General features: G+C 41.7%; 1 protein-coding gene across 1 annotated transcript in view; it reads right to left on the bottom strand.

The window, feature by feature from the left end:
- Positions 1–8307, bottom strand: part of LOC124711227 (phosphatidylinositol 4-kinase alpha) — a 205358-nt gene extending 197051 nt beyond the window's left edge. Inside the window, 3 exon segments of the mRNA XM_047241186.1 lie at positions 7594–7773; positions 7861–8074; positions 8151–8307. Coding sequence (XP_047097142.1) covers positions 7594–7773; positions 7861–8074; positions 8151–8240 — 484 coding nt within the window. The 5' untranslated portion in view covers positions 8241–8307.
- Positions 8308–14379: the final 6072 nt, after the last annotated feature.

The raw sequence follows: 14379 nt of genomic DNA, 5'->3' as shown, positions 1-14379 counted from the left end.
TTCATTTAATTATATAGTATATGGCATGTTAAGTTTGTGGACAACTTGAGAGATTGACAATGTTGCTGCATCTCAGTGAGGAAACGCTATATGTGGGGTTGTCGGCGGGGCACTATGTAGTGTTTTGTCTGGATGGGTTCCTGGGTTGAAAAGTCTAAGCTTGATTTCAAGAGATTGTATTGATGGCATAGTTTTTGCTATCATTAGACTGCTAGATTTGTATGTTGACTGACTTTGGCCAGTATGTTTTCATGGGTTTAATATTTTTAGTATAGTATGTATTGCACCTGTGTACCCGTGGTCTAGGGGTGCCAGCACGGTAGCTCAGCGTGTTAGGTCAGAGAGCCGGTTGGCCTCTGTAATAAAAAAACTGAGTGGAACGATTACCCACCGAACTTGAACAGGATGTCTTGTGACGTCCGCAACGACCAAACACAACGATCAATAACGAACAACAACAAAAACACGGGGTAGCATCTTTGATTCATAATCAAAACGTCTTCGGTCCCAGGTTAGATCCCCGCCACTGCCTAAATTTTGATAAATAATCAGCATTGGCGGCCGAAGACTTGCGGCATAAGAAGTCAGCCTCATTCTGCCAACGGCCTTGTCAAAGAGGGCGGAGGAGCGGATAGAGGTTCAGGGCACTCTCTTGTCCTAGGGGTGGGAAATTGCCCCTAAAGGCGGAAGAATCAGCAATGATCAACGACATGAGGATGCAGAAGGCAATGGAAACCACTGCATTAAAGACACGTAACGTGTATCCACAGGACATGTGGCCTGTAATTGAAGAAGTGTCATGATGATCTCTCCATTGGCAAAAGATTCCGGAATAGTCCCCCATTCGGATCTCCGGGAGGGGACTGCCAAGGGGGAGGTTACCATGAGAAAAAGATTGAATAATCAACGAAAGGATAACGTTCTACGAGTCGGGGCGTGGAATGTCAGAAGCTTGAACATGGTAGGGAAACTAGAAAATCTGAAAAGGGAAATGCAAAGGCTCAATCTAGATATAATAGGGGTCAGTGAAGTGAAGCGGAAGGAAGACAAGGATTTCTGGTCAGATGAGTATCGGGTAATATCAAATGGTTCAAATGGCTCTGAGCACTATGCGACTTAACTTCTAAGGTTATCAGTCACCTAGAACTTAGAACTAATTAAACCTAACTAACCTAAGGACATCACACACATCCACGCCCAAGGCAGGACTCGAACCTGCGACCGCAGCGGTCGCGCGGTTCCAGACTGTAGCGCCTTTAACCGCTTGGCCACCACGGCCGGCGGGTAATATCAACAGCAGCAGAAAATGGTATAACAGGTGTAGGATTCGTTATGAATAGGAAGGTAGGGCAGAGGGTGTGTCACTGTGAACAGTTCAATGACCGGGTTGTTCTAATCAGAATCGACAGCAGACCAACACTGACAACGATAGTTCAGGTATATATGCCGACGTCGCAAGCTGAAGATGAACAGATAGAGAAAGTGCATGAGGATATTGAAAGAGTAATGCAGTATGTAAAGGGGGATGAAAATATAAGAGTCATGGGCGACTGGAATGCAGTTGTAGGGGAAGGAGTAGAAGAAAAGGTTACAGGAGAATATGGGCTTGGGACAAGGAATGAAAGAGGAGAAAGACTAATTGAGTTCTGTAACAAGTTTCAGCTAATAATAGCGAATACCCTGTTCAAGAATCACAAGAGGAGGAGGTATACTTGGAAAAGGCCGGGAGATACGGGAAGATTTCAATTAGATTACATCATGGTCAGACAGAGATTCCGAAATCAGATACTGGATTGTAAGGTGTACCCAGGAGCAGATATAGACTCAGATCACAATATAGTAGTGATGAAGAGTAGGCTGAAGTTCAAGACATTAGTCAGGATGAATCAATATGCAAAGAAGTGGGATACGGAAGTACTAAGGAATGACGAGATACGTTTGAAGTTCTCTAACGCTATAGATACAGCAATAAGGAATAGCGCAGTAGGCAGTACAGTTGAAAAGGAATGGACATCTCTAAAAAGGACCATCACAGAAGTTGGGAAGGAAAACATAGGTACAAAGAAGGTAGCTGCGAAGAAACCATGGGTAATAGAAGAAATACTTCAGTTGATTGATGAAAGGAGGAAGTACAAACATGTTCCGGGAAAATCAGGAATACAGAAATACAAGTCACTAAGGAATGAAATAAATAGGAAGTGCAGGGAAGCTAAGACGAAATGGCTGCAGGAAAAATGTGAAGACATAGAAAAAGATATGATTGTCGGAAGGACAGACTCAGCAGACAGGAAAGTCAAAACAACCTTTGCTGAGATTAAAAGCAATGGTGGTAACATTAAGAGTGCAACGGGAATTCCACTGTTAAATGCAGAGGAGAGAGCAGATAGGTGGAAAGAATACATTGAAAGCCTCTATGAGGGTGAAGATTTGACTGATGTGATAGAAGAAGAAACAGGAGTCAATTTATAAGAGATAGGGGATCCAGTATTAGAATCGGAATTTAAAAGAGCTTTGGAGGACTTATGGTCAAATAAGGCAGAAGGGATAGATAACATTCCATCAGAATTTCTAAAATCATTGGGGGAAGTGGCAACAAAACGACTATTCACGTTGGTGTGTAGAATATGTGAGTCTGGTGACATACCATCTGACTTTCGGAAAAGCATCATCCACACAATTCCGAAGACGGCAAGAGCTGACATGTGTGAGAATTATCGCACAATCAGCTTAACAGCTCATGCATCGAAGCTGCTTACAAGAATAATATACAGAAGAATGGAAAAGAAAATTGAGAATGCGCTAGGTGGCGATCGGTTTGGCTTTAGGAAAAGTAAAGGGACAAGAGAGGCAATTCTGACGTTATGGCTAATAATGGAAGCAAGGCTAAAGAAAAATCAAGACACTTTCATATGATTTGTCGACCTGGAAAAAGCGTTCGACAATATAAAATGGTGCAAGCTGTTCGAGATTCTGAAAAAGGTAGCGGTAAGCTATAGGGAGAGACGGGTCATATACAATATGTACAACAACCAAGAGGGAATAATAAAAGTGGACGATTAAGAAGGGTGTAAGACAAGGCTGTAGTCTTTTGCCCCTACTCTTCAATCTGTACATCGAGGAAGCAATGATGGAAATAAAAGAAAGGTTCAGGAGTGGAATAAAAATACAAGGTGAAAAGATATCAATGATACGATTCGCTGATGACATTGCTATCCTGAGTGAAAGTGAAGAAGAATTAAATGATCTGCTGAACGGAATGAACAGTCTAACGAGTACACAGTATGGTTTGAGAGTAAATCGGAGAAAGACAAAGGTAGTGAGAAGTAGTAGAAATGAGAACAGTGAGAAACTTAACATCAGGACTGATGGTCACGAAGTCAATGAAGTTAAGGAATTCTGCTACCTAGGCAGTAAAATAACCAATGACGGACAGAACAAGGACATCAAAAGCAGACTCGCTATGGCAAAAAAGGCATTTCTGGCCAAGAGAAGTCTACTAATATCAAATACCGGCCTTAATTTGAAGAAGAAATTTCTGAGGATGTACGTCTGGAGTACAGCATTGTATGGTAGTGAAACATGGACTGTGGGAAAACCGGCACAGAAGAGAATCGAAGCATTTGAGATGTGGTGCTATAGACGAATGTTGAAAATTAGGTGGACTGATAAAGTAAGGCATGAGGAGGTTCTACGCAGAATCGGAGAGGAAAGGAATATGTGGAAAACACTGATAAGAAGAAGGGACAGGATGATAGGACATCTGCTAAGACATGAGGGAATGACTTCTATGGTACTAGAGGGAGCTGCAGAGGGCAAAAACTGTAGAGGAAGACAGAGATTGGAATACGTCAAGCAAATAATTGAGGACATAGGTTGCAAGTGCTACTCTGAGATGAAGAGGTTAGCACAGGAAAGGAATTCGTGGCGGGCCGCATCAAACCAGTCAGTAGACTGATGACTAAAAAAAGTATGTATTGCATGTGTATTTCTGTGCATAACTGTGTGGGTTCTTGTATATCAAAATTGCTGTTATTGCACTTTTTTTATGAATTTTTTGGTTGGGTTGTTAGATGTTGGTAATTATTGTGTTGGACTGTCAGCAGCAGGTATCATGCGGCTTGTTTTATCTACATCAATATTCGTCATACAAGCCAGTTATGGTTTTGTGGTACCATGGACAGGTCAACTGTTGCTGATATTGCCTTTTGTTAGTTTTTGCAATTTTTTGCTTAGTGTATTGGCTTTATTTAGAGCATTTTGTAGCGCAATCTTTTTTATAGTGTAAGTATATATATATATATATATATATATAAATACAAAGATGAGGTGACTTACCAAACAAAAACGCTGGCAGGTCGATAGACACACAAACAAACACAAACATACACACAAAATTCAAGCTTTCGCAACAAATTGTTGCCTCATCAGGAAAGAGGGAAGGAGAGGGGAAGACGAAAGGAAGTGGGTTTTAAAGGAGAGGGTAAGGAGTCATTCCAATCCCGGGAGCGGAAAGACTTACCTTAGGGGGAAAAAAGGACAGGTATACACTCGCACACACGCACATATCCATCCACACATACAGACACAAGCAGACATATTTAAAGAATAGAATTGCACTTTTTTTATGAATGTATGGTCTTTAAATATGTCTGCTTGTGTCTGTATGTGTGGATGGATATGTGCGTGTGTGCGAGTGTATACCTGTCCTTTTTTCCCCCTAAGGTAAGTCTTTCCGCTCCCGGGATTGGAATGACTCCTTACCCTCTCCTTTAAAACCCACTTCCTTTCGTCTTCCCCTCTCCTTCCCTCTTTCCTGATGAGGCAACAATTTGTTGCGAAAGCTTGAATTTTGTGTGTATGTTTGTGTTTGTTTGTGTGTCTATCGACCTGCCAGCGTTTTTGTTCGGTAAGTCACCTCATCTTTGTATTTATATATAATTTTTCCCACGTGGAATGTTTCCTTCCATTATATTGATATCATTAATTTGAATCCAACAATTACGTTTGTTATTGTCACTGTTGCATTTCGAAATCTTTTCTGTCGTCTTATTTTCCTCTTTCTGTTTTTGCCAGTAGTTTCACTTTGGTTTCACTTTGAATTCACCTTCTCCTTTTTACCGTAATCTGCTATACTATTTTATCCCGCCTATATATATACTCAATAATACGTAACCCACTTCCAAAAAGGTCTTTAAATATGTCTGCTTGTGTCTGTATGTGTGGATGGATATGTGCGTGTGTATACCTGTCCTTTTTTCCCCCTAAGGTAAGTCTTTCCGCTCCCGGGATTGGAATGACTCCTTACCCTCTCCTTTAAAACCCACTTCCTTTCGTCTTCCCCTCTCCTTCCCTCTTTCCTGATGAGGCAACAATTTGTTGCGAAAGCTTGAATTTTGTGTGTATGTTTGTGTTTGTTTGTGTGTCTATCGACCTGCCAGCGTTTTTGTTCGGTAAGTCACCTCATCTTTGTATTTATATATAATTTTTCCCACGTGGAATGTTTCCTTCCATTATATATATATATATATATATATATATATATATATGGAGTCCGATTGTCAATACCGTGCTAGGTCTTTTTTTTATTTTTTTACTAGGTGTGTACTACAATTTCTTTTAGGATTTCTGTATTGGTATCAGTATTTCACGTTGAGCCACACAGTTTAGCTCTGTTTCCTGAATGAGGTACAATATGAGGTACTGATAGAAGCCAAGCTGAGTGACTGGGTCATGAGTCACACTCAGGTAGCGCAGTTGCTCGAGCACATGCTCACAAAAGGCAAAGGTCGAAGGTTTGAGTCCCAGTCGGGCAAATCATTTTGATCTGCCAGAAAGTTTGTATCTCTGGTTGTCAATACTTTTATGATGTCTTTCACAATATGTCAATAGGCATGTAGTACAATTTATTTTAGGATTTCTATATCCTGTTTATCTTTGCTGCATTTGTATATTTTCTAATTCATGTGATTTTGCACTAATTGTGTTCAATTTTAATTTGTCACCAACCAAACCCTCTACTTTGCCCCATTAGTCCTGTCAGCTTCAACACTTAGCCTATTATAAATAATTTGCACAACTGTGTACTTGATGGTAACATTTTCAAATCATGGAAAAGTTCAAGGGTACTGGTCACAATCAAATTTGTGTGGCATTCTGGGCTTGGTTGGATTTCACTGATCAAGGCCAGCAGGTGGTATTAGAGTTATTTATTCATCTTGCCATCAGAGTACAAAATTCTATTCTACACCTGGGACAAGGAGCAAAGTGTACATGAAAATTATTTATGTGCCTATATTATGATTATGTACATCACAGTTCTATTAAAACTGGTTTTTATCATTCAGCAACAATGTACGTGGAAATGAGTAAGAATTCCAAGTGCCTTAAAATGGCATCTGTAATATGCACAATTATCTACTTGATACAATATCCTTATTGCTCACTTCTGCTGTACATACACTTAGTTTAGTTTAAGTGCACTGTCCCAGAAGGTAATTTCTTGACAACAGGGAGTGAAACTCTGCAAAATTAGCCAACACCCTTGTCTTAAGGTAAACACAATGGGAGGTGTTTCTAAGAGAACATGCTGAAATGAGCTTTTTCATTAGTTTATCGATCTGTTGACTCCATTTTAATTTGTTATCTGGCTCAAGCCCACTAAATTTTACCTAGCCATGCTTCATTCAGTAAATGACGATTAACATCTACTGGTAGTGTTAAATGTCATTACTGCTTGTCTGAAATTGCATGAGATTAAGACTTGAATAGTCTTTTCAGCTATCAACTAAGTTGTGTCCACTACGACTTAGTTTTGATGCTTGATTATTATGCTTGTGTCCTCATAAAACATTCTAGTCTTTGAACTGCCCTTTAAAGCCATTGAAATGCCATTTATATAGATCAAGGCCCAGTAATGAACCCTAATAAATGGTACAATGGGCAGGACCTTCTGCCACACATTTTGAATTGGTTTGCAGAGTATGGATGTAGATGCAAATCAGGGCTTCTCACATGATGCACCACATGACACAATCTTCATGCTAGGCTGAGTAGCATTCTCAACAATGTGGCTGATGTCACACTCCATTGTATAACTGAGTTTATGGTCCAAACTGTTACCTACAACCTCTAGAATTACTACTTGATCTTATTTTCCATATCATAAACGTAACTTGCCCCTTATACCTCTTACTGTCAAACTGCTTTGAAACTTCTTCAGATGTTCGAATGCTTTTGTCCTCCACCTGCAAGGCACTGAAGTTAATGGAGACAGCTAGGCTGATTAATTAGACTTGCAATGCCTGCTGGATCTTTTTGCTGATTTCAAAGGACTGGCTGTAAAGGTTTAGACCGAACATAACTACTGCAGAATATAGCACATAACACTGCTAACTCTTCTTGCACCACCGCCAAATCAGCTCGAAGTATCAAGATAAAATGAAACTATTGACCTCCATGTCTAGCTTTCTGCCACATACTTAATACTTCTCTGAACTACAGGACCTGAATGTTTAGAATGACGGGGTAAACCGCTAAAGTGAACAAATATTTGATTTATTAATAATCAAATACAACCATCAACGCATCACTTACGTTTTGCCGTTGATCCCCGAGGTGGAGTCTGTTCTTTGTAGCTCCTGCACAAGTTCGTAAGCACTCCAAGAAAGTCAACTTGAGTCGCTATGATCTCATCTCGTACGGCTTCATATTTCGCTGCAACATCTGACAGGAGTGTGTTTAAGCAGAAACTAAATCTTTCTGCTACTGGTACTTCTACATGGAGGATTGAAAAAGAAAGTCATTTATTACAGTAATTACAGAACACGAATAGAAAATAACAACAATGACAACTATTCTTACTTTCCGTAGATGAAGTGCGCACTTCATCTAGCCAGACTGCTTTCGCGAGACCCTTCAGCAACCTTACAAAATACGGCAGAATCCTATCCTTGTGCTGGAAATTTGATTCCAAAAAATAAAGACCCAAAGCAATGACCGCATCTTGTCCCCTCTGATCAAGACGAAATATCCCTTGTGCATTTTCTTGAGGGCACAACGCAAACAGTGTGTTCACCTGAAATTAAAAATAACAACTGTATTGACGCAAATCCACAGCAGACGAATCAGTGGTACCTAAAGAAAACTCTTACTTTCTCCCATGGAGTATTTTTGATGGCGGCAAGGGACCTCGCCAAATGTTGCACAGTTTTTCTAAAAACATGTTTTTCCTCGCCAATCATTATGTTTAAATAATTCCTACCGGTCCAGCAGCAGCAAATTTGTTTACAACCAACATCTACACCTAAACTGACATTTTGCAAGTCAAAGTTCTTCACTCACAAAAAGGTAAAGATAAGAAATAAAGTGGTCAAAGATTTACAACGATGTTTTTCATGTGTCATCAGATGTGTTTCTTCAGCGGACTCGGCAAGAGAATATTCAGTCTTTAAGATTTGCTTTTATTTTATTTTAATAACAAGACAGTAAAGGCCAATTCACACTGGCTGTCATGACACGTCAAAACATACCACAATACAATTCAAAAGCAAGAATTCCACAAGCAGTCAACGTCATGTAAGGGTTTCTCGTGCAGAAAGTTTTGACAGTGTCGACGCTATTAACATCGGAAATTAATTTAATTTTATTCCAGGATGGGATAATGGTAACGTAAAGTAACGACACAGTTACATAGCCTATAACATACACTTTATTCCGTAATCGACACAGGGCAGTCTAAGTTCACAGTACCTGACATCAGCACTGTATGATCTTGGTGACAGAACCGTAGAGGGCAGGAATCTTTTGAAGGGTTGCATATCTATTGCACCATATGTGTGTAAATGATGACAAGTCTGCCCTCCACGTCATCATTAAACTGACAGACTGCTTCAATGCCGCCAACATTTCACGATCGTAGGCGGCCACTTGCACTGATAATCCATCAGTTTACACGGAAATAAAAAAAATGAAGGGCTCTTGAATGCCCGCCACTTGTTGCTACAGGATCGCCCCCATGGCCAAGTCACTCACGTCCAACATAGTCGTCAATTGAGGGATAGGTAGTGGATGCCCTGAAGTTGTGGCACGTACGAGACAGTCTTTAATTTCGTCAAGGCATGTTGCATACGTTCACTCGACCTTGTACATACCAGTTGTATTCTTGGCAGTTAGAACTTCTGAGAGCGGTGCCCATATGGCAGCAGCTCAAATGGCTCTGAGCACTATGGGACTTAACTGCTATGGTATGGCAGCAGCATTAGGGAACTGTAGACGATAGAAATTAATCATTCTGAGGAAACGGCATAGTTAATGGAAATCTCGCTGTTGAGGTAGCTGGCTAGCGCACTCGGCTCGCTGTGGTGTAGGGCAGATAACAGTGGCGTTGAGCAAGTGGCTGAGGAAGAGTACTTCAGGCTAATGAAGCTGACAATTGGCATTGTTAATGATGGTGCCGCTGCCAGTAAGCACATTGAGAACTAGTCTGAGATGCAGCTCGTGCTCCTCTTGTGAAGGAGAGAAAATTAGAATGTCATATAAATACACATAACAAAAATGGAGATTAAACAGGATACTATCAATGAACTGTTGCCAGGTCTGGGCGATGTTTTTGAGGCCATAACACATGTACAGAAATTCATATAAACCGAAGGGCGCCATGATGACCACCTTTGAATATCCTCCTTACTCATGGGTACCTGTAGGTCTGTTTTGCAATCTAAGATGTTGAAAACCGAGGTGCCCACAAGGTGAAGTCTTTAATTTTGGGGCCAGGTAGCTATCAATGACTGTGTGGGTATTCAAGGTCTTATAGTCTCCACTTAGCCTAAATATTACTATCTTCCTTGAGCACTAATTTGATGGGAAAAGCCCATGAACTATCAGGTCACATGAGTCCAACTTGCAGTAATTCATTAACAGCAGTTTTTGCCAACACAGAGCTTGTCTGGTGGTAACCACTGTGGTCTGAGGCAGACAGGAGGGCCCCGGGAGCTAGTAATCTTGTGCACCATCTCACTGTATGCAGCGCAAACTATATTTGTGACTGCATGGTGGGGATGGTAACACACTCAGATGATGTGAATGGAAGATGAATAGGACATATATTACTAACCTGTGCTGGACGTGGATGCAGTGTTGTCATGGATGCTGTGATGGTAGGTGTCCCTACTGTACAGCTATCTGGTTGAGTTGCTGTATTGGAATCAGTTGAAACAGATGGATGAGACTGTTGCGTCATGGTAGACGTCAGCTAGTGTTGTGTGATTGCAAGTTCATCCAACACTGTGTGAATGATTCACTGTATGGTTTCACTTTCATCCTGTAAGCATTGCAGCTCTAACCTTGTGTCGAAATAATGCTGTTGCAGTTATTGCAGTTGGGCCAGTAACGCAACACAGCTGTGCAGGTATCGTTGACCTTCGTCAATCATGTCATAATACTGAATGCTTTTCGAGAAAGGGATAGTAGAAGCCCACCATGCCAGGGGGGTCCATAATCGATGACACCAGGCAGACATATAGAAGTGTCAGAGGAAGTCAACCGCGAGCACCAGTTCAGTGACATCTGCAAAGAGGAAATTCCACAAAAACAGCTCCTCAGAGTCAAGAAAGAGATGCAGATCGATAGACGGTAATAGAGGAGTCATTCGCCACATGGAGATGGATAGCAGGTATATTGTTCATTGCTGGAAAATGTCCATGGGGCGAGGTACTCAATTCTAAACCTATGTCAATGAGAAAGTATTGTCCATGTACATCGTAAAAGATGCAGAGTCCATCACTCTGGTGAAGAGGCAGTGTGTAAGGTGCTTCATCGATATATAGCAAGGTGAGGTGATTTGAATTGTCGAACCAGTGTGACTATTGCAGATCACATTTTGCTTTGTCAGTTGTCCACTGTTGCAAGCTGTGTCACCAAACTGCATGTGGCACCAACAGAGCTGTTCACACACAGAAATGTCAATGCATTAGGCATGGGTGCCGGTTGTGTGAATTTTTCTTATGGTTGGCTGAAGGTCTTCATCACCTGTGGCGGAGCTGACATCACATTTGGCACTGTTTGGGTGTGGTTGGTCTGGTCTGGTCGCACCTACTCAGTTGGCAAGGGGTAGCTGCTGTGAGTCATGGTTGTTTATATATTGACAGTGTTACAAAACAGGAAAAATCCTGTCTGCCAATATTAATTTGCTTGCCAATGATTCATACATACGTGAACTCATCAGCAGCTGTACTTGAGTTTGGAGCCTGACGATCCACAGAATCCAAACTGTGCTATCAGGCATGTGGATAACATCCACCAATGTACATAATCAGCATCAAATTTGTGAAGGCATCCTGCTGCCCATGTGCTCATCACAAATTACTTGTCTTAATTGCTGCTCTGATGTCTGTGAAAGATGTTGGAGTAGTGCAGACTTCACAGCACTGTATTTGTTGCTATATGAGGGTATCAGAATAATATTACTGATTGTATCAGCATATTCAGTAAGGTGCTGAGCAAAGTAATGGATTTTGCAACGTCGTCAAGAGGCCATGTGCGGCCAGAAAGCACTCAGAAATGATGAACCAATCACAGACTAGTGTGGTCAGAATGGAGGCAGCTTAAGTTGTGAACCAAAATGGGCAGCAAAGCCACTCATGCATATCTGGAGAGCCATGGTGGATGAGTTCACAGGATCCGCTCATAGTGCAGGTTAAGTTCAGTACCATGTGATGCAGCATGAAGTGGTTGACCAACACTGGACATGGTATGGTAGGCATGTCATCATCAGTGTACAATTGAGAATTTGTATGTCCAACAAACTGGCATTTAGTACTGGAATGATATGCATGTGAAGTAAAGTCTGGAACAAAATAACCCAATAGATTGCATTAGGATACATTGTTCAGTACCATACTAAGAGAGATCATTTTCTTGCTGCCAAAATGATCGGCTGCTGAGTATTTCTCACGAAGCACTAAACACATCTCTAGGAATTTAGGTGTTCTGCAGTTGCAAGCTGGCTCCATTGTCGATGTGTGGTAATTGAGCTGGAAATGAAGAAGCATTCAAATGAACTGTGCGCATTCACTATGGGTAACCAACGTAAATTTTACCCCAGGATGGGATAATGGTAAAGTTAGTACTGACACATTTACCTATAACAAGCACTTTATTCCATAATCGACAAATAACGAATACGTGACTAAGTTGACAGCAGGTGTGAAGCACAATGAATCATAGATCCTTATATTTCACACCAGGCTGCTGTTACTAGTCATAGAGTTTCCTCATAGCTGGTGAGGTACCTCCATTAACCTACACTCACTGAAAAAAGTTGCAGCATCAAGAAAGAGTTCTGTGAAATAGACGACAGTTGGTAGGCGTGTTTTGATTCAAATTTCGCGCCAATCGTGTAAGAGTGGCGCTAGTAACGACACTATGAGGATGCAAGTCAGGTTTGCTTTAAATAACGTCTTAACGGTCGTCAGTGTTAGTTATCTTTGAGATTGGACGTGGCTAGTTGATGTTAAGGCCCGTTTACACGCAACGATCTGTCTGCGCAAATGTCTGCGCACATAACATCTGCGCAGACTGATCGTTGCGTGTGGACAGAAGATCTGCACCAACCTGAGGTGTGTGCAAACCTGGAAGTTGGAGTTGGAGGTTTGAGCGAAACCTCTCAAATCTGTGGGTTCAAACCACATCTGTGCAGACAAGTTGGACCGTGTGGACAGGAGATCGCCGCAAATCGGGCGCTAAACAGCTGTTTGTTCAGTCTAGTGTTTGTATTTGTGCGCACAGGGCATTAAAATGGCTGATACTCGTCGGTGTTCTCGAGAGTTTGTAAGTGAATTCATTGAAATATATAGAAACCTCCCATGTTTGTGGAAGATTAAAGTAAAGAAAATAGTGACTGAGACAAGAAGACAGCAGCATACAATGCTCTAATTGAAAAATTGCGGGTATTATTTCACTCAACTCTTGTTTCGATATTGCAGTTGAAAATTCCCAAATCCTTGTAGCTCCTTCCTGTTGCTAGGAATCTTAATGTTACCGCCAGCCGTTCATGAGGAGAAATTGCTCTTCTCTATACAAGTATTTTTTCTCATAATATGAGGGGTTACAACCCTTAAGAGATAATTATAAGTTTCGACATCCATCCGCAAATAATTTCGCCAGTCGTTAGGTTCGCCCTGCAATTCTCGAAGTAAATTTACGTGAGAAAACTACTTTCGCTTTAGCAACCACTGTCTACACCATTTTGACCGCTTTCTCTGTTTCCTGCGGTTGGTCTGAATGTTTTTTGCAACACAAGTTGCGAACACAGACCACAACAGAACTTCCTCCATTTCAATATTTCAAAATAACTGAATTAAATTTTTGACATTTACAGGGAGCATAGTCGCTTGCTACTGATTTCTTTTCTACACTGACAGATGGCGGGTGAGTAGTAGATTGGGGTTTGTGTCGTGTGAACACACCACATTTGCAGCGATCTTTTGCATGTACAGACATCTACGCCGATGTCTGCGCAGACAGTTCGTTGCGTGTGGACCGGGCTTTAGTCATGCATACCTTTGGGTCTACAAAGACGCCATTATCAACACCTCACTGAGTTTGAACGAGGTCCTGTAAGAGGGCTATGAGAAGCTGGATTTTCCTTCTGTGTTGCTGTAGGACTTTGGTTGGCCACATAGCACTACTGAGAGGTAAGACCACTGTGTTCAGCACATGGCTCTGGCGCACTGTAATGCATCTACAGCAGTAATCTGAGCAGCAGTTGACGGCACAGTGACACAACAAACTGTTAAAAATTGGTTATTTCAAGGACATCTTGTAGTATGCATTCCACTGATCCCAAATCACGGCCATTTGCTACTTCCGTAGTTTGAAGTTAGTACTCATGGGAGGGCACAGTGGAGATCTATTGTGTTTTTTGATGAAAGCTGGTTCAGCCACAGTGTCACTGATGGCTATGTGTAGGCTAGAAAGAGACCAGTTGAGGGCCTGCAAGTAATCTGTGTGCCAGACACACTGGATCTACTCATGGAGTTATGGTCTGGGGTGCAATTTCGTATGACAGCAGTAGCGTTCCTGTGGTTTTCCCACACACCCTGATTGCACCCTGTTGTCCTGCCATTCAGGAACATCATTCCAAGGGGTAGTTTCCAACAGGATGGCGCTCGCTCACACTTCGCTGTTGTAACCCAACATATTCTACAGAGTGTCGACATGCTGACATGGCCTGCTCCATCATCAGATCTGTCTCCAGTCGAGCACATGTGAGACATCTTCGGATGACAACTCCAGCACCATTCACAGTCAGCATTAACCATCCCTGTATTGAGCGACCAAGTGCAACAGTCATGGAACTGCATCCCACAAACTGACTTCCAA

The sequence above is a fragment of the Schistocerca piceifrons genome, chromosome 8, assembly GCF_021461385.2.
Source record: "Schistocerca piceifrons isolate TAMUIC-IGC-003096 chromosome 8, iqSchPice1.1, whole genome shotgun sequence".
NCBI classification, from domain to species: domain Eukaryota; kingdom Metazoa; phylum Arthropoda; class Insecta; order Orthoptera; family Acrididae; genus Schistocerca; species Schistocerca piceifrons.
Note: the sequence above shows the minus strand (reverse complement) of the source record. Positions and strands in the feature narration are given on the sequence as shown.